The following is a 27,445-nucleotide window of genomic DNA, read 5'->3' on the forward strand; positions in this document are numbered from 1 at the left end:
TAGTAAAGTGTCAATTTAAAAAGAAAATAAAGATTGCAAAAAGTACAAAAATATATTGCTCTTTATAATAAATCATATTTAAATGTATTTTTCATTTTAATTTCAGATTTAAAATTATTCATGTTTGAACTCCTATAAAATCATAATTTTAAAGTTTATTATAATAGCGTTATAATAATATTAAATGTGTATACTATACTTATCACATCTAAACAGAATAGGGAGTAATCTTTTATTTTTGTAATAATATTTTACTTTCGAATTTGAAATAATTGAGATTCTCTATATTTTATACAAAAGCACATGAATATTCTATCAAAATTGAATCAAACCTTTAGATTTTTTTTTGTGTGTGTGTCAGATTTCGATTTTTTTTAAGAACAGAATTTGAGAAAGGAACTTTCGTTCAAAAATCACATAAAGAATACAATTCATATTCGTTTTGTTTTGTTTAAAAATATTTTTTATAAAAATTGGCTGGCCAATCGTTGTGTCAGTTTTATAAAATTCATAGCAATTTCTGCGAATTACCGGAATTACAATTTTGAACATGAGAAGAACGATCTTCTATGTCAATCATATCAACAGGGCGATTTTGTCCATTACATTTATTGTTAAGACGAATCTATCTAAATTGACATGAACACAAGAAAAGTTTCAAATTTGAAAGATTAGAACATTAATTGTATATGAGATCACCAATCTTTTATTAATATTCACGTATGCATACCAATGATTTAAGATAATAAAAGATAACAAATATTTTAAATTGAGATTTTTTTTAATTTTAATTTAACTTAACAAAGTTAAAAATGTATCTATCAAGCACTCATATCATATAGAATTTTCATTTAACATTAGCTTTCCAATATGTTAAAAAATGATTATTTTGGCTTCAATTTGTTCGTTTAAAAATCAATCCGTGTAGACTGTTCAAATATATTTATTTTTTAATACTTGAACTTTTTATATATAAGCAACCATTAACAGATAACGTTTGCAAATCTGATGCTTAATAATCTTTCACTCCACAAAGTACTTTGTCATGCCCAAATTTAGAAAATATTTCATATTGTAATTTTGAGAAACTAAGTTCATCAGGTTGTATTCAAATTTTTAGAAGTATTATAGGAATGGAAAGATGTAATTATTTAAACATCTCTCAAAATGGTTTGGGATTGTTTATGGTACATTCAAGTAAGGTTGATGTTTTAGATTCAGTTTTCCAGAAAAATCAAGGAACATTATTTTTTGCAAACTATTTAGGAAGAATCTATATAATACGATGCATTATTGATCAATTTTCAGCTAGTTCATTTACTGGCGCAATTGTTGATAATTCAAGTATGGCAACAGAAACATTCTCAAATGACCTAGAGTTCATTGGCTTAGATCCGTGTGAAGTGTTATTGTTTATGCAAGCTAAAGAAAAGAAAATTTGTTCAGTAGATAAATGCAGATTTTACATTTTTGGAAAGCACTTAATGACTTTTTTGTTAATCCATAGATAGTATAAAAGGACCATTTTCCAATATATCGATGATATTATATTCCATTGAATAATATTCGGCCCGAGTATTTAGAGATAATAAAGTTGATCATACAAATATGACTACAGAATCATTTTATAATTACTAAGAGTTTCTCAGATTAAGTCTATGTGAAAGATATATTGTAATATATTTGTGCCAACTAAAGAAATGAAAATATATATATTCATTGAAATTCAATTTTACTATTCGAAAATGTCTTTTCATAAGGTCATTGAACGGTATACGTTAATAGATCTATTAGCAATTCCACTTAAAAATATATCTCAATTTATCTTTTTGATGCAAAAAGAATCATTTTTAGCTTAATTTTGAAAATATGTTAATTTTCCTTCGCATATACTTAATTCAATAAACTTTGAGTCATTGAGAAATAGGAATGATTTTGTTTTATATTAAAATATATTTCATGAATGTATTAAGATTACAAGACTTAAGTCTTAATTTTAAAATTATATTAATTGAATTTTATCATATATTATATCATATATATACATTAATGCTTCCTTTTGATCACATTCTTAATTATTAGCAAAAGCAATATTTATAGATATATGCATGTCCAATAATCTAAGCAACCAATATTGTAGCTTTTGATAACACTTCTCTTTTAAAATTATTTTATTTTGAAAAGGTATTGACAGAAAAAAATTCTTAACAAACATTTAAAATTTTTCTGTAGACAATACTATCCTAAATTGATAATAAGCTTTTTTGCGGTTTGAGATTTTGGGAAGGTGACCGAAGGGAGCATCCTCAAAATTTCGAACCGATAAAGTGAATAATAATTTGCAAAAATGTATGATAAAGATGATGTTTATGAAACATATGTATTAAAAATGATTGTCGATGAAATATAAGTTTGATGTTAATAGAATCATTTTTATCTTTATTTTGAGCTTTTGATAACACTTCTTCACATATAATTAATACATTGAACTTTAAGTCATTAGAGAATGGATCTGTTGGCATACTTGATGTATAAACAGAATAAGTAGCTGAATATTCATCAACATTACATCGATATATCGATATAAATCTGCCCTCTATTATTTGAATAAAATAATTTCCCTTTATTATCTTTTAGATTGTTTTGGAAAATGGAATCTAAAATATCAAGCCTTTTTGATGTAACAAGAACTAATCCCCAACCTGAATTTGTTTGGAAGTTGTTTATATAATTACATCTTTCAATTCTTCCATCACTTCTCTCAAACTGAGTGATCATTTCACTTGCTACTAAATTCTCAAAATTACAAAATGAAACATCTGTTTTTGAATCAATATAGTCATCATAAAAAGCTGTTGAAAACCTTGAAATGCAATTAGAAATGTTTGTTTGTGAAAGAGATGAAAAACCTTGTTTTTGGTAAATCATTCCTCTATCTACAGAGCTATCTCCTCCATTAGTAATTGATCCTTGAAGGATTGAACCATTGATTTTACCTACAAGATAAGTAAAATGACCACTTGTTAGAGATTTACTATCAAATGAACAAAATTTATCAATAATAATGCTATTTTTACTGAAACTAGATATATGTACTGTTCCTGGACCTTTGTTGAAAAAGTTTTCGCAAAGTAAAAAAGAAAAATCTGAAATATTCTCAAATTTGATGGCTCTATCTTGTAAGTTGGTGAATATGCATAAATATGTAAAGCATTTGTTTTCTGTTGCTGTGGCATTTTGGTTTTCACCTTGAATAACTGTAGAAGGAGGACTAATTCCTGCATAATAATGAAGCCAAACACTATTAGGATCTTCTTCACGATGAAATTTTCTAAATTCGATGATATATTTTATATTTACGATGATTGAATGTATTCGTTTTGAAAGGAAAATTTTTTAGTTGGTTAGTAACATTAGTTAGATAAAGCACAATTAATAGTGCACTTACGCCCGTATGTCAAGACCGTCAATTCTAATGTTTAAGGTTGGTTTTCAATATATTTCAGGCCGGTTGTCAAAAATTAAAGTCAGATATCCGTGTATATAAAAGTTTTAGTTTCGTTTTTTTAATAAACCAATGGTGTATTAGAAAAAATTGACTCGATTTATATGTTTTCATCTAGATTTGATATCTCTTCTTCTGATCTCAGAAGAAGTATCTAAAAAATATGAACTTATCAAATAAATAAATTTTTTATATAAAAATGTAATATTTCATACAATTTGTTATTTTTCTAAAATTATAAATAATACAATATTTAAAAAATAAGTTATTTCTTATTCTTTTCTTTCTTAGATTGAACTGCGGAATTGACTTTAGATCGGTATTCATCTGCAACTTCTTTTGTCAATGCTGATTCGTATGCATTGATTGCGTTGTTCAATGAAACATTGTAGTCAACAACTGAACTCAAACTTTCATTGATAATAAACTTAAGCAAATCCAATGCTGGTTCACTAACATCTTTGCTCTCTTTACTAGCAGATGCAACAATAGAAATAACTGTTGCCCAATGTCAATCCTTTCAAACAAAGATTATAAACACTAGGATCATCACTTTGGAGAAAATTAAGACCTAATTGAGCAATATTGTATAATAATCTTTATACCTGTTTGTAGGCATTGGCATATGAATTTGATGCATCGGAATAACTAAGATCTGCGGCGATTTTGAAATAAATTTGCATCCAATTCCTTATAAATTAAAGTTTCCGAAATGGAAATTGGCAACTTGAGAGTTCTTATCAGCAGCAATTTTCATATATAGATATGCTTCGACTTAACTATATGGATTATTAATACCTTGAAGATGAAAGAGGATGTATGCAACCAGTGAGTCAACATTACCCATATCTACAGATTTTGTATAATAAATTAAAGATTTTTTGGTTTGATTTGGTTTGAAAAAAAAGTTACTATAAATCATCAAAAAGTACATAAAATAGGGATTTGTTGGCATGTGAGAGAATGTCAGAAAGTTGTATCTGTGCCGTTAATTTTAATTTGTGGCTCCCATAGATCTTAAAAATGTGATGCAATCCCTACCTTGTGATGCCAAAGGATGATTAGAAATTTTAAAACCATTTTTCATAAAATTGTATTATAAAGATTATGCTTATGAAGATGATGTATTAAATAGATTTGTTAATGAAATAATATCAATGTCGATGCAAATAGAATCATTTTTATCTTTCTTTTTTACAATTGATAATTCTCCTTCACATGGACTTAATCCAATGAACTTTAAGTCATTAGAAAATGGATCTGTTGTCATACTTGCTGTATCAACAAATCCACCAAATTCACCATAAGCTGAATATTTATCAACATTACATCGATATATATAAATCTGTCCATTAAATGAATAAAATAATTTTCCTCTATCATTTTTTCGATTGTTTGGGAAAACTGAATCTAGAATATCAACTTTATTATCGTAAACAAAAACTAATCCATTCAATGAACCTGTTTGGAAGTTGTTTATATAATTACATCTTTCAACTCTTCCATCACTGTTCATAAATTCAGTGATTGTTTGATATGCTTCTAAATTCTCAAAATTACAAAATGAAACATTTGTTGTTGATTTAACATAGAAATAATAAAAAGCAGTTGAAGACCCTGAAATGCAATTAGAAATGTTTGTTTTCGAAAGAGATGAAAAACCTTGATTTTGGTAAATCATTCCACTTCCAGAAGAGCTATCTCCTCCATTAGAAATTGATCCTTGGAGGATTGTACTGTTGATGCTGCCTTTGAAATATGTAAATATACCATTATAATTTGATTTACTTTCAAATGAACAAAATTTATCAATAATAATGTTATTTTTATTAGAACTATCAATATAAACTGTACCTGGACCTTTGTTGAAAACGTTTTCGATAAGTAAAAAAGAATAATCTGAAATAGATTCGAATTTGATTGCTCTGTCTTGTATGTTTGTGAATATACATATGTATGTGAAGCATTTGTTATCAGTTGCTGTGACGTTTTGGTTTTCACCTTGAATAACTTTAGAAGGAGGACTAATTCCTGCATAATAATGACTCCAAACACTATTATGACCTTCCTCACGATGTAATTTTCTTCTTTCGACAATACATTTTGTATTTCCAATAAATCCAGAAATTCATTACGACTTGAAAATTTTTTATGTATATTTTTTCTGAGGAAAAAAAGTCTTTTGACTGATCCAAATTTTGAGAAATTTTGTGCAGTTCGAACAGACAAAATCTCGAATTTCGACTCAGAAACCAGCCCCAAAACTCTCGACTTATAGTTTTAAAACAAAATTGCATTCAGAAACAAATAGAGAATAAGAATGATTTCAATCGGTTTATAAACATTTGATATCTCTTTTTCTGTACAGAAGTATCTAAAAAATATGATTTAATATTAAATATTTTTTATATAAAAATGTAATATTTCATACAATTTGTTATTTTTCTAAAATTATAAATAATACAATATTTAAAAAATAAGTTATTTCTTATTCTTTTCTTTCTTAGATTGAACTGCGGAATTGACTTTAGATCGGTATTCATCTGCAACTTCTTTTGTCAATGCTGATTCGTATGCATTGATTGCGTTGTTCAATGAAACATTGTAGTCAACAACTGAACTCAAACTTTCATTGATAATAAACTTAAGCAAATCCAATGCTGGTTCACTAACATCTTTGCTCTCTTTACTAGCAGATGCAACAATAGAAATAACTGTTGCCCATCCGGACTTAAGTTTAAGACCTAACTCTCTTGCAAGCATAGTGATGCAGTCGATGACTAATCGCTTTGGGCCTTGAAGTTTCTGACGTTCGAAGATGTATTGGAATGGTTTCATGAAATGTTCTTGGAAATGGAATTGTGACAATTCTTCTTCATTCATGAATTTGATAGCCAATTGTCGCAAAATGTCGATAGTGATGTCTGCCATGTTCTCATTATCTGATGTACCAACACTAGACAAATGTTCACCAATTGTGCCCCAAATAGCAACCCAAATAAAACGTGGTCGTTTCATGTTGAAATGTGCAACAACTGCTAATTGTTGTAATGAGAATTTTCGTGGTTCTTTTTCTGATAATTCTGATTTAGAAACCGAAACTAATGATTTCAAGAAGTCTGCAATAGATTCTCTGTCCAATGTATCTGTTGCCATAAACAATTCATCAATCAATGTAGTATCTGCACTCGACAAATCATCTTTCTTTCTGTCCAATGCTGAGATCTCTGCTAAAACAATTTCCCATGCACCACGTAAGAAATTCTTATCTTCAATAGCTATCCTCAACAATGCATTCGTACATTGGATATTCTTTGGTTGGACTTCTGACAAATTCTTTCTCAAATTAGTGAATTTAGAGAATGAATCAACCAATGTATCCAATGCATTTTCAACGAAACAATGAGAAGCGATGTGTACAGCCAATGTCAATCCTTTCAAACAAAGATTATAAACACTAGGATCATCACTTTGTTGCAATGTCATTGTCAATGCTCCCAAAGCTCCTCCCCATATCGATTGGAACATTGGACCAATGAAAAGAGGTGATTCGGAGTGATGGAATGAATGATCTGTTATTCTAGATTTATCCTTGGCATCTTCAATCATTTGTGCACATTGCATATTATATAATTCAGATCTCTGTTCAAGTGTTAGTAGAGATAAACTTGGAACAGAATTTGGAAGTACACAAATCTCTTTTGAAGTGATTCCGTTGTATAATTCTCTTAGGAAATCTTCATGAAGATCTTTTCCATTGTCTAAGTTCCTGTTATTTGCAACAAATTGTGGAAATGTCATGTGGTTTTTGATGGCTTTGTTATGAGAATCTGTATTCAACATCAAAGCTGAAAAAGCCAACATGTAACAGGTGTCAGCGCATGAGAAAGTGCCGGGATTGTCGTTGTAGTACTTTGTACCGAACTGTTCCATGAATCTGTCGATCATTTGGGCTTCTCCTGGAATTGTGAAGCTCTGAAGGAACATTCGAAATGCTTGTTCAAAGGACATGCCCTTGAAGTTGAAGATTTCAACGTATTCCTTGAGAACTTCGATATTATCTTTTGTTCCAAGATATTCTCCAACGGAAGTAGGGTTAAGGGAGTGCGTATTGTGGAAGAACTTGGCAATGGAAGCAGGATCGTCGTTGGTAAATCCTTCCTGGATAAAGAAAGCAACACCTTTTTTGGATGATTTCTTGAAAATCTCAAGACCAATGTCCAGTTTGGCCTTTGTCTTCTTGGCTTCAAGAAAGTCTTGTGGGGCTTCGACGTTTTCGGTTGAAACTTCGAAGTTTGAGAAATATGTCCACATTGATTGCAAAATTTCAACGACAATCTCAAGAGCGTCGAGCTGGTCTTGTCTAACAGGCATATCCGGATACGATAAGGACACAATCTTCTCAAAACAGTCTTGAAATGCGTTGGTATATATTCCATTGCAGTCACAGTCGTAGTTTACGAAGATATCAACGAAAAACTGGGGTAATGTTGACATTTCGTGGTAGACTTTTAACGCGTGGGCAACAATTTCTGGGTCGGGAGATTTCATTGTTGTTGCTAATCCTTTAGTAAGGATTTCGTATAGACCATCTTGATAGAAATCGGCAAACTTAGACCAAACAGTCTTTAGAATCGAAACTGTCGAAAATTGATGCTCAATTTGGCCTTTTAAGAACATTGAGAGGAAGGCAACGTGAAGTTGGTTCTGTAGAAGATATTTGAAGGTGGTAGACTTGAAAAATGCGTTGTTTCCGTGAACATCAAATGCATATAACAGAACAACTAAGGAATAGCGGCTTGAATTGATGTTTACACGAGCCTCTATGCATTTGGCAATCAAACTAAGTAAGACGTATAAGTCACAATCGTAGATAGTAACTGAATAATCTCCTGTAGTGATAACAGGACGTAAGAATTTCCGAATGTGAGCGGAATTTTGTGAAAGAGTGTATACGATATTTTTTGCATAGGTTGACATGTTGGCTGATCGCTTAATTGGTACTGGTTGACCATATGATTGGAAAAGATTGTTTGTTATTTCTTTTATGACATCGCGTACGCCAGCAAGAAGATCTGGCTGCTCAATTATCGAAAAAATTTTGAAAAAGACACCGAAAAAATTACGAAGATACAAACCATGAAGAGTGTATTGAGCATTGTGATTTCTATACAGTGCCAATGCAAGTTCGCACATTTTTGGAATAGATCCGTCTTGTGGATTTGGCTGTATTTTGTTTAAAACATCGATAATTTTTAAGAAAACGAGAGCTGGAATCTTCTGAAGCTTGCAAACAGTTGTTAGACCTTCAAGAACAATGTTTTGGAATACTGGGTTCTGGTCCATGGCCGTCCATATTGGAACAAGGGCTTTTTTCAGATCAAAATTTTGAGGTTTTGACTGAATGTACTGCTCGACTTCTGTTATTTGCCGCTTGAGGTCTCTATACCAGATGGAGCCAGCAGTATATCGAATAGCCCCTAAAATCTTGAGATATTCGTCATAGAAAGCTTCCATTAATTTTTTTCTTTTTCTGAAATTTTTTAGACTATCAGAAATTGAAATTAATATTAAAATCTGTTTTGTAAAAGACTTCATTAGATAATTACATTTTTTCTCAATTTTGGCTAAATGGATTCGAATCAAACAAAACAACTTCAAGAGTTGATCAAATGGACAAAAGAACATATCAAAGACAGTAATTATTCCGAATTGACCCATAACATTACACCAGAAGATAAGAAAAAAGTAAGATTTCAGATATTAGTTGCTACATTGATCAGTGCAAGAACGACTGATGCTATTGCTGATGCTGCATTAAGCAATCTATTGAAAATAGAAGGTGGTTTATCATGCGAAAACATGTTGAAAACAGATAAAAGTGTTATTGAGGAATGTATTACAAAGGTTAGCTTCAGAAAAAGGAAAGCACAGAATATTAAAGATATATCTAAAACAATGCTCGAAAAATATGATGGTGATATCCCTAAAACAAAATAAGAGTTATTAGAATTACCTGGAATCGGTGAGAAATGCGCTAATTTGATAATGTCAGAAGCATGGAATGAAAGCACAGGAATAACAGTGGATACTCACGTTCATCGCCTTGCAAATAGACTTCATTTTGTTAAAACTAATAATCCAAACGCAACATCTCAAAAACTCAGTGAAATTATTGATAAAGATCTTTGGAAGGATGCTTCTCAAGCCTTCTATTACTATGGCCAACAAATTTGTCAAGCAAAGAAGCCTCAATGTGATGATTGCATTATATCGGATTGTCCATCTCGAAAGTAATAATATCTAATGTTTGTTAAAGTTTGTTTTTGATTTCATCAAAAAAATAAAAAAATTATCATGATTAATAACTAAAATTTACCCTTAGATCCATTTATATTGCAGAATTTTAAGAGATCTCTTAATTTGTTTATTCGATATTTTGAATATTCCTAATGAATTTTTTTATTTATGATTTTAATATGAGATTTACTGATGTAATACCTTTGCAAGTTTGAATATATTTGAGTAGTGTCGCGTAAATAAGCTAATCAACTATTAATTTATGTTTTGATCCCGAATTATGATTCAAAAAGCATTACTTAAAAATTAAACACAGATTGTTATATTTAAAATGATAATATTTAATTCAAACAAAAAAATTAATATATATTCTTCAAATATTTGTGATGGCCGTAGTTATGATCCCTTCTTAACTTATTTGGCTTGGGACTAGGTGGAGCATCTTCATCATCCTTGAAAATCTCTGGTTCTTCATGATGGTGATGCTTTTTTCCTTTCTTTTTTACGTTTTCTTCGTCTTCATCATTGTTTACGACAGAACTCTTAAGTTTGCGATGCTTCTTCTTATACATGCTCATCATTGCTGTAAATCTTTTGTGATGTTTATTTCTTAATCTCAATCTTTCTGTATCTTCTTGAGTAAACTCTGGTTCAAGCATAAATCTTGATATAGTATTCTGTTTCTTCTCTACTTTGACGGAATCTGAATCATCTGAAAACATATCTCGATCTAAAAGTTCATTTTGTTTTGTATCAATTCCATTTCTCTTGAAACGCATAAAAACATCCATATCAGAAGTCATTGATAATGATGATGGTGTTTTTGGTGATGGAGGAACACTAGGTTGTTGAGATGTTGTATTATCATCTGAAGTATCACTTGCAAAGATGCCAGCTGATGGAATTTTAATAATGCTTGCTAGAGGCATTTCATCACCTGATATGTCAGAGACGTTTGCGTTAAGTTGAAATACTAATTCCGTGTTACTTATATTGTAATCGCCACTGGCACCAAGTGGAATCAATCCACTATTAGTATCTAATTCTTCTGTTGTAATTGTGCTGTGATTCAATGGAATTCTTTCTTCTTCGTGGTCTTCTGAAATTGGTGGTAAAGGAAGCTCTCGAGAAACATCTTGGTGAATTAAATTGTTGAATACATCTGAATTGTTACGTGTGATTTTTGGATTGTTGAGATCTAAATTGAAAAATTGTTGAGAAGCTGCGAGCCCTTTTCGCCTATTTCTCCTTCTAGAATGGAAAGAGCTTAAAGAAAGACCAGAATCCGACGAATCAAAGTTTAAATTTAATCTAATATTTCCACTCGAATTAATTTTAGGAACTTTCTCTTTTATACTAATACTTTCTTGATCTGTAGTGCTTTCTTCTTCTTTTTTATCGCTTGATAATGGTATACGTCCTGCAGCCACAATAATTTCTTTCAAATTTTTACCATATAATGATTTACCGCGCTTTAATTGTGTTTTAACACGCATTTTAGGAAGAGCCTGTTCCACTTGCCAATATATGTGTGGATGCATAGCCTTCTGTTATTAAGAATAAATCGAAAATAAAAAATAGAGGAAATAAAAAATAATTTTGAGAAGATAACGATTTTTTGTTGTATAATTTACAATGTCAGTTTTGAATTTTTTCTCAAGAAAAAAAAATGTTTCATGAAACGCATACTTTATTAAGAACTCCTGACTTTGTAGGTGAAACACAATATGGAACTGTTAATACAGATAAGTATGGTTTGTTTAACGAAAAATATTTACTCCAATTGCAGCAAAAACAATTACAAAGAGAAGATTATGTCAGAAGGAAGCTTAGAGGTGAATATGTACCTTCATACAAAGGATACTCAAAGAAAGGTTCGAAATCATATAAAATAGTTAATTCTGACAATAGTAGTAGAATTGAAGATTTAAAACGACAAATTGAAGAAGTTAAGCAAGAAAGATTACGAGTAATAGCTGAAGGGGAACGAAAAGTTAAAGATTACATGGCTCAGCTCAAAAAAGAACAAGAAGAATACGCCAGAGAAACTGAAAAGCTTAGAAGCGAGGATGAACGCTTAAATACACAATTTCTAGAAGAAGTTTCTGATTTAGATAGAAGATTATCTCAAAATGTCCACTCAATCAATGAAATTAAAGAACATATTGAAAAACACTTAAGCAAAACGCATAAAAGAAATGTAGTTGTTTCATCTATCAAGGTAAATTCGACCAAGAACCAACCACATTAAATATACAAAATTAATACAAAATAATTAACTGTAATTCATTTAAATATCTAGTTCATGCAGCGTATATCGGATTATGAAGCCATGTGATCGTTTGCTTTTGCAAACATCTTTAATAGGTTTCATGTATCCGAGAATTAAACTATTCTGGAACGCCAAACTTCCAATATACAAGTGAAATCAAATTAGTGTAACTTCTTTCTTTACATGCGCCTGTTATTGATCTATATCGATCAAGAAAGCACCATCTATTATTAAAGAAAGATTGTAGTCTATTTACCTTCGTCAAAGTTTATATCATGAGGATGAGTGATTGTGTTCTTATTATGATCTCATGACAATGTGCTATATTTTGAATAAATATTCAATTTAGTATTATTCTTATTGTTAGTTTGGTAAGTATTCTATCAAATTATGTTAAAATATATAAATGTTCAATATTTCACTATTGTAAGAAATTTAAAGCAAGATTATAAAAATTATGACAGTATAAGTCTAATTTTAGACCATTATAATATTGAAAACAAAGAATTTGTCTAAATTATGTTTGCCCTAGTTTTAAAAATCATGAATTTTTGCGTTTTTCTAACCAAATTTTTGAAAAAATTCAAAAATTATCAAAAATAATAGCAGTTTTCAACTTCAAATACTCTATTTATGAAAAATTAAAATATCATAAATCATATGTTTTAGCTCTTTAATGGATAGGCATACAAAAATATTCATATATCTCCAAAAATTTGATTAAAATCTTTTATAGGTTAGCCTTTGTATGTAAGAAACATAATACATATGCTTATACAGAAAGAATCTAATCTATTTCCATGCTTTGATATTTCTCAATTAGATTGACCAGCAAAATTCGATTAGCAAATCATGGATGCAAGCTGAGAGCTATCATGTTGCCAATGTATTTTTATCACAGCTTAGAGTTTTCATCACAATACATTACTTAACATCTAAAAATCTAGATTCAAATTAATATAAAATTAGCAAATTCTTTCATGATTCCTTCTTGATTGATAAAACAATCTTATTATCAAATAAGAGTTAATGTTATCTTATATTAGAAAAAATATTAATTCAAACTTTACCTTATTTTATTCAATTTAATAACGATAGGCATCAGACTTGTATGGACCCTCAACTGGAACGTTGATGTAGTCAGCCTGCTTCTGTGTAAGCTTTGTAAGGTGGACATCGAGAGATCCGAGGTGGAGGCGAGCGACTTCTTCATCGAGATGCTTTGGAAGTGTGTAAACCTTCTTCTCGAGCTTGCCCTTCTTTTCGAGGAGGTCGAGCTGAGCGAGTGTCTGGTTTGTGAATGACATTGACATAACGAAAGATGGGTGACCTGTAGCGCAGCCAAGGTTAAGAAGGCGGCCCTCAGCGAGAAGGAGGATAGCATGGCCATCTGGGAATTCCCACATGTCGTATTCTGGCTTGATTGGGATATGCTTGATGCCTGGGCAGTTCTTAAGGCCTTCTGTATCAATTTCGTTATCGAAGTGGCCGATGTTGCCGACAATAGCCTTGTCCTTCATCTGAGCCATCATATCGACTGTAATGATATCGCAGTTTCCTGTGCATGTAACGAAGATATCGACATCCTTGACGACTTCCTCGATGCGGCGGACCTGGTAGCCTTCCATGGCAGCCTGGAGAGCGCAGATTGGGTCGACTTCTGTGATGATAACACGAGCGCCCTGGCCACGGAGGGATTGAGCGCAGCCCTTGCCGACATCGCCATAGCCCATGACGAGAGCTGTCTTTCCGCCGATCATGACGTCAGATGCGCGGTTGATGCCGTCGATAAGAGAATGGCGGCAGCCGTAGATGTTGTCGAACTTAGACTTTGTAACAGCATCGTTAACGTTGATGGCTGGGAAGAGGAGTTTGCCCTCCTTCTCGAGCTGGTAAAGACGATGAACGCCTGTTGTTGTTTCTTCGGAAACGCCGTTCATCTGGGCAGCGACTGTGTGCCAGTGGTTCTTGTCCTGGTTGAAGACCTGCTTGAGGACAGCGAGGACGCATGTGTATTCGTAGTTGTCGCCTTTCTGTGGATCTGGAACTGCTCCGGCGTTTTCGAACTCGAAGCCCTTCTGGATGAGGAGTGTAGCATCGCCACCATCATCAACGATCTGCTGTGGGCCCTTGCCATCTGGCCATGTGAGGGCGCGGTATGTATTTTCCCAATATTCTGGGAGGGTTTCGCCCTTCCAAGCGAAAACTGGGATACCTGCTGGCTTTTCTGGTGTGCCTTCCTTGCCAACAACGATAGCGGCTGCAGCTGTATCCTGAGTAGAGAAGATATTGCAGGAAGCCCATCTGACATCAGCACCGAGAGCTGTGAGTGTCTCGATGAGGACGGCAGTCTGGACTGTCATATGAAGGGAACCAGAAATCCTGATACCCTTCAAAGGCTTAGAGGCAGAATAGCGCTCACGGAGAACCATGAGACCTGGCATTTCCTTTTCTGCAAGGGTAAGTTCCTTGCGGCCAAGGACGTGGAGGTTGATATCAGCAATTCTGTACTCAAATGGAGCTCCCTCAGGTGACTTGCAAGCCATCTTATAAAAATGATTTCGTCGTTGGCCCTGAAAAATTTCTGAAGAAAGTCCGACACTTTTTGGATTGCGAATTGACCAAACTTCCTGTATCGACGCTCAATGTTATCTTAAGAATAGTTCGCATTCTGATTAATTCGGAAAGCCACGTAACAGGATGTTATAACAATAGGCTTTATTAACATAATAAAATTTTTATTTCAATTTTTGAAACCAAGAAAAATAAAACGTCGATTTATTGTCTTCACTATTTGAAATTTTAAATAAAAATTTCGATGGAGAACAAGACACAATTTTAATAGAATAAGACGATATAATCAGTATTCAAAAAATGAAATTCTCAAATAATAATTGATGTATAATTTTATAATCGATCATATAAAATTATGAAAATTTTTAAAATTTTCCCAAAAGTTGCTCACAAAAGGAGTGTTGTAAATGATAAATACTACGATCGCGTGTGATTGTTGGTAATGAGACTTACAAACAACATGCGCTTTAAGCTTATTGTTAAAATCCTTACAGTTTTTCAAAATATTTTTTGGAAAGAACAAATAATCATCGCTAACATAATCAGAATTTTGTCTTGATTTGGCGAATTAAAAATATGCTCTATTCAAAATAGCAATTTCTTTAGACTTCACTTGAGAATATCTAGATTTCTCGAGATTGCGTTTGCTGAATAATATTTTTGATCTTACGATCAATATGATAGGCCAATTTTACATGCTTTATTTTGATTTAACTTAAATTTTACTGTTGCCTATAAACGATTTTTTTTGGATGGAATGTTATTGATATTTCACATGTGGTACACAAGTAACTGATCTTGTATCTTTGGATTAGGCTTGGCTGCTTTGTTAAATTTATCTGGAAATTATTATCATCATATTTAAGCGGAAATAATTGTTGACGAACTTTCTGACTGAAAAAATATTACATGCTTAAAATTTATGAATAATTTTGTCTTTTTTTCTAAAATGGATTGGCCATAGTTTCAAAGTTTCCAGAACGCTTTATTGACTTAGTGGATGATTCTTTATGTTTGATTTGTCTCTTCTGCCTCAATAATACCAGACATAATTTAAGAGAACAGATTTGATTCTTAGTAATTTCCTAAATGACAATCCAATACACCGATATTCACCAAAGTAGCTATTCAAGCGACTATAGAACACTTAACAAAGTTAGTGATACATCGCAGTACCTCAGAATATCTGCAAAATGTGAAATTATTAAAGATAATTGCTTTAGCAAACTAAATTCATTAATTTCATTCACATTTGAAGAAAATCCTAATTTAGCGACAATTGAAGCTTATTCATTTTATTCATGCACAAATCTTATTCAAATTAATTTGTCTATGTGTACAAAACTCACAAAAATATCTAACCATGCATTTAATTCATGCCCAAAATGTGTTGAATTGTATTTACCCAAAGGACTCCTTGAGATAGGAGTAAATTCATTTTCTGGTGATCAAGAAATTTCCAGTATAATAATTCCAGCTTCAGTAAATAAGATAGATAATGAAGCATTTACTAATTGTAAAAAATTAGAAAACGTTACGTTTGAAGAAGGTTCAAATCTAGCTCAGCTTGATTCAATCTTTAAATTCACTGCGATTAAATCATTTGAAATTCCACAAAATTGTAAAAAAGTCGATGGAGATTTATTTAGTGATTTAACAATAACAAATCTTACAATTCATCGTGATAATCATTATCTAATTATTGAAAATAATACTGTTTTTTCTGCTGATAAAAGCACTTTGTTCTTTTTTTGCAATAGATCTTTTCAAACATATGAAATTCCTAATTATGTAACTATTTTAGGAAGGAATAGTTTCTATCAATCAAAACTTGTCACAATTACAATTCTTGAAAATGTAACAACAATAGATTACTATGTTTTTAAAAATTGTAACAATTTGAAAAATGTTACATTTTTAGGATCTGTTTATTCTTTTGAGATTGGAGTATTTGACAATTGCAATAATCTTGAACTCTTTATTTTCAATAATTCTGCAACTATTACAAAATCTTATCTATTAATATCAGAATATGTAAAAAATGCAAATATTTTGTTCAATTACAAAGTTCTATTTGATAAGAGTGCAATTTCCAGAAATGTTAATGTTTCGATTTCATATCTGAATGAACCTAATCTAATAATCACTCCAATTGCATTGATTATGAACTCTATTCAAACAGAAATTTATGAATATTATGGATATAACTATAATGATGTTACAATTCCTAAACAAGTTACAAAAATCAGAAAAAATGCATTTGAAAACTCAACAATTCCTAAAATTGATTTTGAAGCTGATTCAGAACTTTCTGTGATTGAAGATAATGCATTTCTAAATTGTTCAAAGATAAATACATTTGACTTTACTTCTACCAAATTAAGTTATTTAGGATATTCTGTATTTAAGAATTGCAGTGAATTAGCATTTGTCAATTTTGCAACAACAAATTTTGAAGTGAATGATAATTTGAATGATAATTTGTTTGAAAACTGCAATAAACTTGTTAATATAAGTAATATCAATAATACCTCTGATAGCTGCTTTCTTGACTGCGTGAATTTAACTAAAGTTTCTATCCGAGATGGTTCTGAGCTCATTGGAATTCGATCATTTGAGAATTGTTATTCATTAGAAATCATCAATATTCCTTCAACTGTTCGAATTATATCAGAATATGCATTCATTAACTGTAAGAATCTCAGTTCGATTATATTCGAGTCACCAAACTCTCTTGAGAAAATATCAATTAATTCATTTTCAGAATGTGATTCTCTTAGAAATATTAGTGATTTTTTATCATTGAAATATATTTGTACATATAACACTATATATTATATAAATGGATCAAATATCAGTCTTATCTTTCATTTAAGAAATTCAGAAGATACATTTCTTTCAATAAACTGTAGTGTTATCTGTAGTTATTCATTCAATTATAGTAACAATATTGAAAACATAAGTATTGTTTCTAATAGCGTTTCTTTGATTGAATCATTTTCATTTAACAAATGCCAAAATCTCAAACATATTAACTTTCCAATGTCAATTAAAACAGTTCAATATCTTGCATTTAATGAATGTAAAAACATTCAATGTCCTATTATTATTGAGGATATATCGCATAAATTTATTAATATGCTTTCTCAATCAGGAATTCCACGAAGAATAATTTTTTCATGTGTCGCAATATACGAATCATATGATTTTCGAAGAGTGAAATCCATATGCAATACATCTGCCAGTCTTTTCTGGAAATACCTTAGTAAATGATAAAAATAATACTATATTACACTTCTTTTTACATTATTTTAATTGTTTTGAATATTTTTGTTTCTGAGATTCTGTTTGTCAAAAACTATACATTTAGAATTGTGCACATTCTCTATATTAACAGTTTAGTTTATATGTTCATTTTGGAAAATATCTAGGCAAATTCATATCCATGCATTTATCTATATATAGTTCACTTATATTTTATCAAAGTCTAATTATAAATCGGTTTTATGCAAATTATATACTAAATTAACTTTCCTATTTAATAATGTAATCAATTGATAGCGTTAAGGTATGTCTGTTTCAATATAGTATGATTGCATTTGATTCAGTTAAATTATATTCGTATTTATGGAATCCTAATCACTTTAAGCCTTGTAATCTTAACAATCAAAAATATTCATAAATAAGTTTGACACTTTTTACGGGCTTAGAAATATTCACTTTATAATCGTCGTCCCTACTCAAAAAGTGACTATATTATATTTATTATAGATATTATTTCCTGCAATTTATTTGCTTTTAATTCGTTCTTTATCCCATGATAGTTTTCGATCATTGCCATTTTTAATAAAATGCATCTTTAATCTTCCAATGTCGTTGATTTTTTTATATGTACTTTTTTTTACTTTTTAACTTGTATACAAAAATGGTACAAAATATTTTCCAAAAAAGAAATTTCTGAATGAATATAATGAACATATTTTATTTTCTTTGATTCGGACAAACAATATTATATATCTCCTTCACACGATGAAACTCATTGAACTCTAAGTCATTAGAAAATGGATCTGTTGATATACTTGAATTATCAACAAATCCACTAGATTCAGAAGAAGCGAAATATTCATCAAAATTACATCGATATATATAAATCTGTCCGCCAAAAGCATAAAATATTGGTACACGCTCAACTGTTAGAGTATTTTGGAAAACTGAATCATAAATATCAAGTCTTTTTGAATCAGCAAAAATTAATCCATAATTCCACTGCGTTTGGAAGTTGTTAACATAATTACATCTTTCAATTCTTCCATCACAGAAACTAAAATAATTGATTATACTCCCAGCTTCTAAATTCTCAAAATTACAAAATGAAACATTTGTTGTTAATGTAGCTTCCGAATAACGAAAAGCTGTTGACCAGAATGAAACGCAGTTAGAAATGTTTGTTTTCGAAAGAGTTGATAAACCTTGGTATTGAAAAATCATTCCCACAAAAGTAGATCTATCTCCTCCATTAGAAATTGATCATCGGAGGATTGTACTGTTGATGTTGCCTTCGAAATAAGTAAAATGACCTTCTGTTGGAGTTTTACTTTCAAACGAACAAAATTTATCAATAATAATGTCATTTTTACTAGAGCTATTTATATGTATTGTACCTGGACCTTTGTTGAAAATGTTTTCACAAAGTAAAAATGAATAATCTGAAATATCTTGGAATTTGATGGCTATATCTTGTATGCTTGTGAACACACATATATATGTGAAGCATTTTCTATTGGATGCTGTAACGTTCTGGTTTTCACCTTGAATAACTTTAGAAGGAGGACTAATTCCTGCATAATAATGAAGCCAAATATCATTAGGGTCTCCATATCGATGAAATCTTCTTAACTCTTCAATACATTTTATATTTCCAACGAATCCAGACATTCATTACGAATTGAAAATTTTATAGGAACCTTAAATTTTATTAAAAAGTGACCAGTCTAGACCAACCTGCATGTCTCCGTGTTTACTATAAATTTGGGCCAAATTTGCATGAGTTTACAAAGTATTGCTATTAGACAGAGCAATTGCATGCTGTTTCTAATCATTTAAATCAAATTTGGCATCATTTCTTGCTCGAATTTCTTTTAAATATTCTTTCAATATGATGAAAAATGATAAAATTGAGAGGTTCGACACAGATTGATCTGTAACAAATTGAATGTAACCACGTAGACACATAGATTGATGCTAAGTTAAAAAAAACACTGAAAAGATTTTTTTAATATTTCAGATTACTGCTTTCTTGACTGTGTGAATTTAACTATTATTTATATCCTATTCTGCTAATTACCTTTAGGGAACAAACTCAATGGTAGTGGTTTCCAGTCGAAATTGTCTCATTCAAAGCTTAATTAGATTTGTATCTAGTCTTCCAATAATGTGTCTAAGCCAGTGAGATACATTAAACACTAAATTTCAATAGTTATACTAAAAGCTTTACAGAACAAATTTTATTTTCAATTCTCATATGTTGAGATAAATGCACCTTTTCCCTTCCAGATTTTAAAAATTTTGTATGATTTTGTATGTTTTCGATAACCTTATAATCATAAACATCGTTTTCACTTAGTTTGAATATGATACTATGATACATCATCACTTAAGGTTTATACACATATAAACAAAACAAAATAAAAATGATTTTATGGGTTTGAAAAGTGTTGTTTTTATAATAGCTTTCACTTCACTTTCCGGCACCCTTAAAAAATTGAGAAGATACAGAATCCAGTGAGATGGTTGTGCAATAGGTCTTAGTTTTGAAGTTACCCACTAATTGCATCTCGACACTTTTTAACAAGTGCCAAATGTTTTCTATAAAATATCTAGTATCTTGTACCTAGATATCATTCCTGCAGTATCAGCCCCTGCCATGGAATAACCAGGGACTATATAGGTCCGCAAGTTCTAAAATTGCGAAACAGTTTTCTTCATACTGGAAGTATCCAAGACCTCAATATCATAGAAATAAAAACATTAGTATATACACTACTAATATATGTTTCAATATCATTAATATCTTTACTACAAATGAAGTTATGAGCAATACTCGCGTCACCTCACTTTCCGGCACCCTTAATTAGAAAATGGAAAGAAATAAGCACCAAAAAGATTTTTTAATATAAAAATACAAACAGTTTTATTATAAAATAGTTTATCGTGGTATGTTGTCTTCAAGACAGATGAGTTGTTGCATAAGCATTTGTGAAACAATATCGGTATGATGAATGACGGATGGAGGTGATTCATCAAGCATCTCTTTTCGTAATTTAACAAACTTATCTTCACCGATTTTATTAATAATCATTCGTTTGATTCTGTCTGCTCTACGAAGCATAGAATCATTGTCATTTGCAACAGGAAGATCAACTTCACGGTCACCATCATAAAACTTAGATGGACCTGAATCATTGAAGTCACCATTGTCAATTTGTTTGTCAGCATTCAATCCATCTAAATATGATTGTTCAATTTCTTGAGCTCGTTGTTGTTGGAATTGTCGAACATCTTCAATATTGATATCATTGCCGCCAATTTGTCGAATTCGTTTCTCTTCGATCTGTCGCTGCAACAACTCTGCTTCGCTTTTAATTCGTTCTTTAGCCCATGATGGTTTTCGTTCATTAAAATCTTCATAAAATGAATCTTTGATCTTAGAATGTCGTTGATTCTTGTCGACTGATAGTTGAGATACTTTTGGTTTAAGACCAATTGCGATTTGTGGTTTTCTGTATCTGCTTGGAGCGGAGTCGGGATCACTGTGCATTTGAATTGGTAACTTTTGCAGATCTTGAAGTTTTTGAATTTGATTCATGATTCGATGAGATTCTTCTTGTTGTCTGTCTTCGATCCTTTGTCTCTTCATTCTCTCATCTTCTTCCCTCCTTAGTCTTTCGTGTTCATCTTGATATAATCGCTTTCTATCACTATCATCACTTTGAATTTTGTTACGTCTTTCATTATAATTTTTATTATAATTCTCATTATTATTTTCATTATCATTGTAAAATTTGACATTAATTTGATTTTCTTTTTCTAATATTTCTTCTTTCCTTCGTTTGATTTTCATTTGTCTTCTTTCTTCTTGTTCTCGTTCGAATCTCTCATTTTCTTCCTTTTGTTTCTTTAGCAATAATTTAATACGCTCATTTTCTTCTTCTTGTTTTCTTAAAATTCTTTGATTTTCTTCTTCTCGTTTCAGTTTTTCTTTTTCTTCAATTTGTTTTCTTAGTAATCTTTGGTTGTCTTCTTCGCGTTTAATTCTTTCGTTTTCTTCAAGTTGTTTACGAAGTCGTTCTTGTTGTTCTTGTCGTTCTGCAATTTCTTTCTGCTTTTGTTCACGAAGTTGTCGCGCTTTATTTTCTTTCTCTTCTTCGTATTGAAGTTGCATTTGATAATATTTAGCTTCTTGTTCTTTCTCTGATTGTTGACGAAGTAATTTCTCTTTTTCCCTTTGTTGTTTCTCGAGTTCAATTTTCTTTTGATATTCTTCTGCTTCTTTACGCTTCTTTTCGTTCGCTTCTTTCTTCAATCGTTTAGCTTCTTCTTGTGCTTCGATCCATGCTTGTCGAGCTTGTTCTTGTGCTTTCGCAAGTTCAATTTGTTTCTGTCTCTCTTTGTTTTCGTAATCTTTTCGCATACGATTTTTTTCTTTTTCGTATTCGATTCTTTCTTTCCTTTTTCGTTCTTCTTCTGCTTTTTCTTGTTCAAGTTTCTTTCTTTGTTCTTCGATTGGATCGTATTTGTTAATTGGTTTTTCAACAGGATGATACTTTCGTTGTTGTCGCTGATAAATCTGTTCACGTTGAATTTCTGCTTCGCGTTCAAGTTCAAGTTCTCGAAGTTTTTCTTGTTCTTCACGTGATCGCTTTTCTTGTGCCATTCGAGCGTTTTCTTCTTGTGCTTTGATAAGTTCAAGCCGTCTTCGTTCTTCTGAATTCAATGGTCGATTAACTGCATTATAAACTTGTGCTTCTGGTGAATAATGACGATTTTGTTGTTGATTGTCATTAACTTTTTCTTGTGCAGGAGATCGAAGAGGAAATTGTCTATATGCTGGTGATTTTACAGGTTGTTCGGAAACAGGGGATGCTTTTTTGTTATTTTGATTTTCATAACTTGGAGAAGGTTTATCATATTTATTTGCATAAACATTCTGTTGGTTTTTGTTGATTTGTGTTTGATTATCGTATCGAGGTGAAGGATTTACATTGTAAGGTGACTTTGGTTGTGGATCATTGACATATCGATTTCCATAGTTTTGATTCTGATTTTGATTTTTATTTGCGAATTTGGCCATCTTTTGTCGATATTTTTCTTCTCTGTCTAAAGCTGCTTGTCTTGAATCTTCTTGTCTGGCTTTAGCTATTTCTGTCATTGGTTTATTCCTTCGTTCTTCCCTTAATCTTTCTTTTTCTTCAATTTCTTTGTATTGTTTCATTCGCTTTTCTTCTTCTTCTCTTAATCTTTCTCTTTCTTTTTCTTTTTGTTTAAGAAGTTCCAATTCTTTCTCTTGTTGTCTTATGTCTGGTTTATCAACCGGCGTTTCTGGAATTGCTTTCATTGGTTCTTCGAAATTTAAATTTTGTTTCAATGGATTCATTCCATGAAGAACTGTATGTGACATCTCATTGTTAACTTGGAACTCTGATAAATATGTAGTAAGTCTGTTACGAATTATTGGTTTCTTAACGATTTCTGTAGCTGTTGGTCTTAATTTTGGATCTTTAGAGAGCATTGAGTTGATAAGATTACGTAAGTCTGCTGAATATTGGGTACTAATTGGTGTTATGTTACCTCGAACTATATTGAACAACAAATTGTTGATATTTCGACCTTCAAATGCATGATGCAAAGTACACATCTCGTACATGATACATCCGAATGACCAGATGTCTGTTTTAGAGTTGTAGTTTTTCCCTTGACACATTTCTGGTGATAAATAATAAGGAGTTCCTATCTGTGTGTTATAAAATTGCATAGTATGATCTAATACTTTAGCAATACCAAAATCACCGAGTTTAACAGAGCCGTCCTTCATAAGAAATACATTCTGCCCTTTCAAATCTCGATGTAAAATTTTTCTATCGTGAATATATTTAATTGCAAGTGCTAATTGAGTAAATATTCTTAATACTTCGTCTTCTGAAAATGATTTACGTCCATTCTTCTCGATTTTCTGTGATAAATCGCCACCGTCGGCGTATTCCATGATAATATACAAAAATCCGCTTTCATTGAAACTTTCGATATATCGAACAATGTTTGGATGCTTGAGTGCTGACAAAACATTGACTTCTGAAATGGCTTCTTTCTTCTCTTTTTCAGATAAACCTGATAATTTTACTGATTTTGCAACACACAATAGTCTATCAGTTTTCCTCTTCACTAGAAAAGCTTTGGCAAATCCACCTTCTCCAAGGACTTTGATTTGCTCATAAGCTTTCATCAGAATTTAGTTTTGAATTGATTATAACGTTTTCAAATTTTTTTATGATACGATGTTGATTGTCTTCAAATTGGAGTAAAAATTTAAATAGTACACATGCTAATTTAAAACAAAAATACAATTATCTTTGAACATTCTTTAATTTCAAAATTCAAATTCTCAACGAATATGAATTTGGAGATCAACCATTATGGATGAAGCATTCTTGGAAATTTGTAAACCAATCCATACTAGAAATGCTTAAATATTTTCCAAATTTCGATAATTTTATGAATACTTGATTCAAATCAATTTGAATGCAGACTTATATTCATTCAATTCTTTGAATTACCATCGACTTGTTAAACTTTGAATCAATTCATTATTTGATGTTAGTCGATGATTGCATGGAAACCAGTATCAAAAATTTGGAGCTGGGAACCGATATTTTCGTTCTTGATACTAATGGATATGATATATTTAAGGGCAAACTCCTTGAGTGTTCAAGTAATAATTGGAAAATTAAATATAATGATACTCAAAACATAGAAATACTAGATGACAATAAACGTATTATAGACTATGATAACAAATATTACCAACAATTGTTCAAAACACAAGAAAAAGGCAGAAATATATTGCAAGAATTAGAATCATCTATAACCAAAGAAACACCTAGCGAAAATCAGCATACAATTACCAAAATTGATGATTTACCACCAAAAAAGCTTCCATTATCAATTAATAAAAATTTAAATTCAGCAAAAGTCAAAAACATACCGAAAGCGAAAGTGGAAAAGAAAGTACATCATAGAATAAGACTAACAATACCACCATCTTTAAATACATCGCTAATGGCAAATGAAAAAATTAAATTAGATCAAAATCTTCAAAATTTAATCTCATCTACAAATATACAAGCTGTAAGTTTCAAATCCAAGAATTCAACGAATAATTCCAATTGGACTTTCTCGATAAATTTCAAATCAGATCAGAATGCAGTGAAATTGAGTCAAAACTATAACTTCGAATTTGCTTCCCAAAAAGTGTAATGAGAAGTCTAAAATACAAACTTATTTACTGATAATCGAAATTTCCTCTATACAAAAATCAAACAGAATGAGATTGTAGAGAATTATCTACAATGTCATGAATTGAATGCCAAACTAACCAGAAATATATTTCTCAAAAAGGAAGAACAAATTCACAACGAATTTTCTGGAAATGTTTCCAACTGTTAAGTTTCTTTTAATAAATATATAATGCAGCATACGCAGAATAGCTAAAAACTAAGATTAACTTTTCATTTCAAATTTGAATAATTATTTTACTAGGAATTTACAAAATAAATTGCTCCTATATATCCTTCAAGTATGCCAGACATATAGTTTTCTCTAGATTTGTTTTGAAAATAAAAATCTGATCTTATCTTTATATCCAAGTAGTTTTTAATGCTTATTATTCTTCTTCTTATAAAACTTTTCTATAGCTTATTCATTTAAGCTGTAAGTAAACCTTGTACACGGTGATAAATTTTTCATCTCTATAAAAATTAATGTCACTTTTCCATCGCGGTGAAGTGTCACTTTTAAAAATTAAATGACATACTTCTCTGTTGACGAAAATTACGCCCAGACTGTTCCTGGATTGCAATCAGTTCTTCAATTTGCAGAAATGCTTGAGAAGACATGCCCAACAATTTCTGTAGCTTTTGCAAACTATGGTGCCATGTTAATTGATGAATATATGATTTCAATTGGTGTGCAAGATCCAGATGGACTTGCAGCTCGTAATATTATTCGCGGCAAAATTAACGGCAAGCCATGCGCAGATGCCGAAACTCTCGATTCCTTCGGAAGTAAAATTTTAATTGCAGCAGAAACAAGTCAGAACAAAATTGATCTCATCAAACTTGCATATATCGCTTTCTCTGCTACATCAGCTTATGGCGCAATGAAACAATCAACACAAGCAAGATTAAATAGATGTGTTCAAATTCTTACAGATTTTTCAAGCCAGGAAGGTGCTGATTATCCAGATGCTGGTGGTGATATTGATATTCCTTCTGGAACACCTGGAGGCGCTGGAGTTCCTCCAAATCCATGGGATGCTCCAGGAGCTTCTAAATATTATCAGACTACTCCAGAACCAGCTCCAGAACCAGAACCAACAGCTTCAGATGATCCTAAATGTATGAAATTAGCTCAAATAGCCCAACAAGCCTTTAAAGAAGGTGCTTACGATATTGCTATTACTGCTATCATGGCCTGTATCAAAGATTTGGATAGCAAGTAAAATTAAACTGGAATCTTTTATTTGATTGATTTAATTTCTTTTTGGGAAAGTGTTTTTAGTATACAATAACTATAAATCAATAGAAATTATTGATTTATTAAGCAGATTATTCTATTTCGAATATTATTTTATGCGAAATCGGATAAATCATTAAATAACTCAATAATTCATTGATGTTCTCTATAAAAATTACAATTTAGAACCAGGTCTCATAAATTATTTATAATTTCAAATGAAATATCGTTATGAAAAAATTGAAATTTTGGATGCTACAAACTAGTAAACTTTAATTTACTATGCTGTTGGAGCACGATTAAGGCGGCGGAATGTTCTTCCTGGCTTTGGGATTGGAAAATTGAATGGGCGGCGTGAGAGTCTAAGAACACTGTTAGATCCGTTGATAGAGAACTTGCCATTCTCCTTGACAGCCTTGGATTGCAACTCTTCATTCTCGAACTGGATGAAGGCATATGGAAGACGGCCTTCACCACGTGGTGTGATAATCTTGCAGTTGATTGGCTTGTAGTTGGCGAAGAAGCTCTTAAGGTTATCCTCTGTGATACCGGCTGGGAGAAGAGAAGCGAATGCTGTATCGCGGGCACGGCGAACTTGTGGGCGAGCTTCTGTAACACGGACTGCACGGCCGTTGATGTTGACTGGGGCAGCCTTGAGAGCCTTCTCGAGACCTTCTCTTGTTGTGAATTCGACGAAACCGAATCCACGAGACATGATCTTGCCTCTGTAGCGCATTGTGATGATGCGAGCGCTCTTGACTGGAGCAATAGCAGCGAAGGCATCACCAAGGTTTTGTGTGGAGGCAGAGAAGGCGATGTTGTTTACGAAGATGGACGTGTTCTGGGCAGACATTACTGTGGCCGACCAAAAAGTGAGATTGAATGGATTTGTAAATTCTATCAACTAAGAATGATTTCAGTTTTCATCGTTTTACTTGACTTGGCGATTAATAGCTACTATTATCATCAAGAGGCATAATCTTAAAAAATCAGCAAAATCTTTTGCA

The 27,445-nt window shown here is 31.4% G+C and overlaps 13 protein-coding genes across 13 annotated transcripts, besides 1 other annotated feature; 6 read left to right on the plus strand and 7 right to left on the minus strand.

The window, feature by feature from the left end:
* Positions 1-3,681: 3,681 nt before the first annotated feature.
* Positions 3,682-5,722, minus strand: TVAGG3_0734810 (uncharacterized protein; the record flags this gene model as incomplete). The annotated part of the gene is made up of 1 exon (XM_001327684.1): positions 4,617-5,021. One exon carries the CDS (start codon positions 5,019-5,021, stop codon positions 4,617-4,619), a length of 405 nt encoding a protein of 134 aa, XP_001327719.1.
* A 170-nt stretch (positions 5,723-5,892) lies between these two features.
* Positions 5,893-9,022, minus strand: TVAGG3_0734820 (guanyl-nucleotide exchange factor family; the record flags this gene model as incomplete). The annotated part of the gene is made up of 1 exon (XM_001327685.2): positions 5,987-9,022. One exon carries the CDS (start codon positions 9,020-9,022, stop codon positions 5,987-5,989), a length of 3,036 nt encoding a protein of 1,011 aa, XP_001327720.1.
* Positions 9,023-9,136: 114 nt separating this feature from the next.
* On the plus strand, positions 9,137-9,505 carry TVAGG3_0734830 (oxidized pyrimidine nucleobase lesion DNA N-glycosylase protein; the record flags this gene model as incomplete). The annotated part of the gene is made up of 1 exon (XM_001327686.1): positions 9,137-9,505. One exon carries the CDS (start codon positions 9,137-9,139, stop codon positions 9,503-9,505), a length of 369 nt encoding a protein of 122 aa, XP_001327721.1.
* Positions 9,506-9,553: 48 nt separating this feature from the next.
* Positions 9,554-9,802, plus strand: TVAGG3_0734840 (oxidized pyrimidine nucleobase lesion DNA N-glycosylase protein; the record flags this gene model as incomplete). Its single annotated transcript, XM_001327687.1, has 1 exon — positions 9,554-9,802. The coding sequence occupies one exon, from the start codon at positions 9,554-9,556 to the stop codon at positions 9,800-9,802; it is 249 nt and encodes an 82-aa protein (XP_001327722.1).
* A 362-nt stretch (positions 9,803-10,164) lies between these two features.
* TVAGG3_0734850 (uncharacterized protein) lies at positions 10,165-11,381 on the minus strand (the record flags this gene model as incomplete). Its single annotated transcript, XM_001327688.1, has 1 exon — positions 10,165-11,301. The coding sequence occupies one exon, from the start codon at positions 11,299-11,301 to the stop codon at positions 10,165-10,167; it is 1,137 nt and encodes a 378-aa protein (XP_001327723.1).
* An 81-nt stretch (positions 11,382-11,462) lies between these two features.
* Positions 11,463-12,589, plus strand: TVAGG3_0734860 (uncharacterized protein; the record flags this gene model as incomplete). Its single annotated transcript, XM_001327689.1, has 1 exon — positions 11,475-12,056. One exon carries the CDS (start codon positions 11,475-11,477, stop codon positions 12,054-12,056), a length of 582 nt encoding a protein of 193 aa, XP_001327724.1.
* A 546-nt stretch (positions 12,590-13,135) lies between these two features.
* Positions 13,136-14,643, minus strand: TVAGG3_0734870 (adenosylhomocysteinase; the record flags this gene model as incomplete). Its single annotated transcript, XM_001327690.2, has 1 exon — positions 13,163-14,623. One exon carries the CDS (start codon positions 14,621-14,623, stop codon positions 13,163-13,165), a length of 1,461 nt encoding a protein of 486 aa, XP_001327725.1.
* Positions 14,644-15,611: 968 nt separating this feature from the next.
* On the plus strand, positions 15,612-17,938 carry TVAGG3_0734880 (surface antigen family; the record flags this gene model as incomplete). Its single annotated transcript, XM_001327691.1, has 1 exon — positions 15,741-17,924. The coding sequence occupies one exon, from the start codon at positions 15,741-15,743 to the stop codon at positions 17,922-17,924; it is 2,184 nt and encodes a 727-aa protein (XP_001327726.1).
* Positions 17,939-18,501: 563 nt separating this feature from the next.
* Positions 18,502-19,606, minus strand: TVAGG3_0734890 (uncharacterized protein; the record flags this gene model as incomplete). Its single annotated transcript, XM_001327692.2, has 1 exon — positions 18,633-19,139. The coding sequence occupies one exon, from the start codon at positions 19,137-19,139 to the stop codon at positions 18,633-18,635; it is 507 nt and encodes a 168-aa protein (XP_001327727.1).
* Positions 19,607-20,383: 777 nt separating this feature from the next.
* Positions 20,384-20,404: a mobile genetic element.
* Positions 20,405-20,856: 452 nt separating this feature from the next.
* TVAGG3_0734910 (protein serine/threonine kinase protein) lies at positions 20,857-24,150 on the minus strand (the record flags this gene model as incomplete). The annotated part of the gene is made up of 1 exon (XM_001327693.2): positions 20,857-24,150. The coding sequence occupies one exon, from the start codon at positions 24,148-24,150 to the stop codon at positions 20,857-20,859; it is 3,294 nt and encodes a 1,097-aa protein (XP_001327728.2).
* Positions 24,151-24,412: 262 nt separating this feature from the next.
* Positions 24,413-25,540, plus strand: TVAGG3_0734920 (uncharacterized protein; the record flags this gene model as incomplete). Its single annotated transcript, XM_001327694.1, has 1 exon — positions 24,519-25,181. One exon carries the CDS (start codon positions 24,519-24,521, stop codon positions 25,179-25,181), a length of 663 nt encoding a protein of 220 aa, XP_001327729.1.
* Positions 25,541-25,691: 151 nt separating this feature from the next.
* On the plus strand, positions 25,692-26,437 carry TVAGG3_0734930 (uncharacterized protein; the record flags this gene model as incomplete). Its single annotated transcript, XM_001327695.1, has 1 exon — positions 25,729-26,424. One exon carries the CDS (start codon positions 25,729-25,731, stop codon positions 26,422-26,424), a length of 696 nt encoding a protein of 231 aa, XP_001327730.1.
* Positions 26,438-26,684: 247 nt separating this feature from the next.
* Positions 26,685-27,297, minus strand: TVAGG3_0734940 (poly(U) RNA binding; the record flags this gene model as incomplete). The annotated part of the gene is made up of 1 exon (XM_001327696.2): positions 26,719-27,291. The coding sequence occupies one exon, from the start codon at positions 27,289-27,291 to the stop codon at positions 26,719-26,721; it is 573 nt and encodes a 190-aa protein (XP_001327731.1).
* Between the last annotated feature and the right edge of the window lie 148 nt (positions 27,298-27,445).

This window comes from Trichomonas vaginalis, chromosome III (genome assembly GCF_026262505.1).
Source record: "Trichomonas vaginalis G3 chromosome III, whole genome shotgun sequence".
NCBI lineage: Eukaryota > Parabasalia > Trichomonadida > Trichomonadidae > Trichomonas > Trichomonas vaginalis.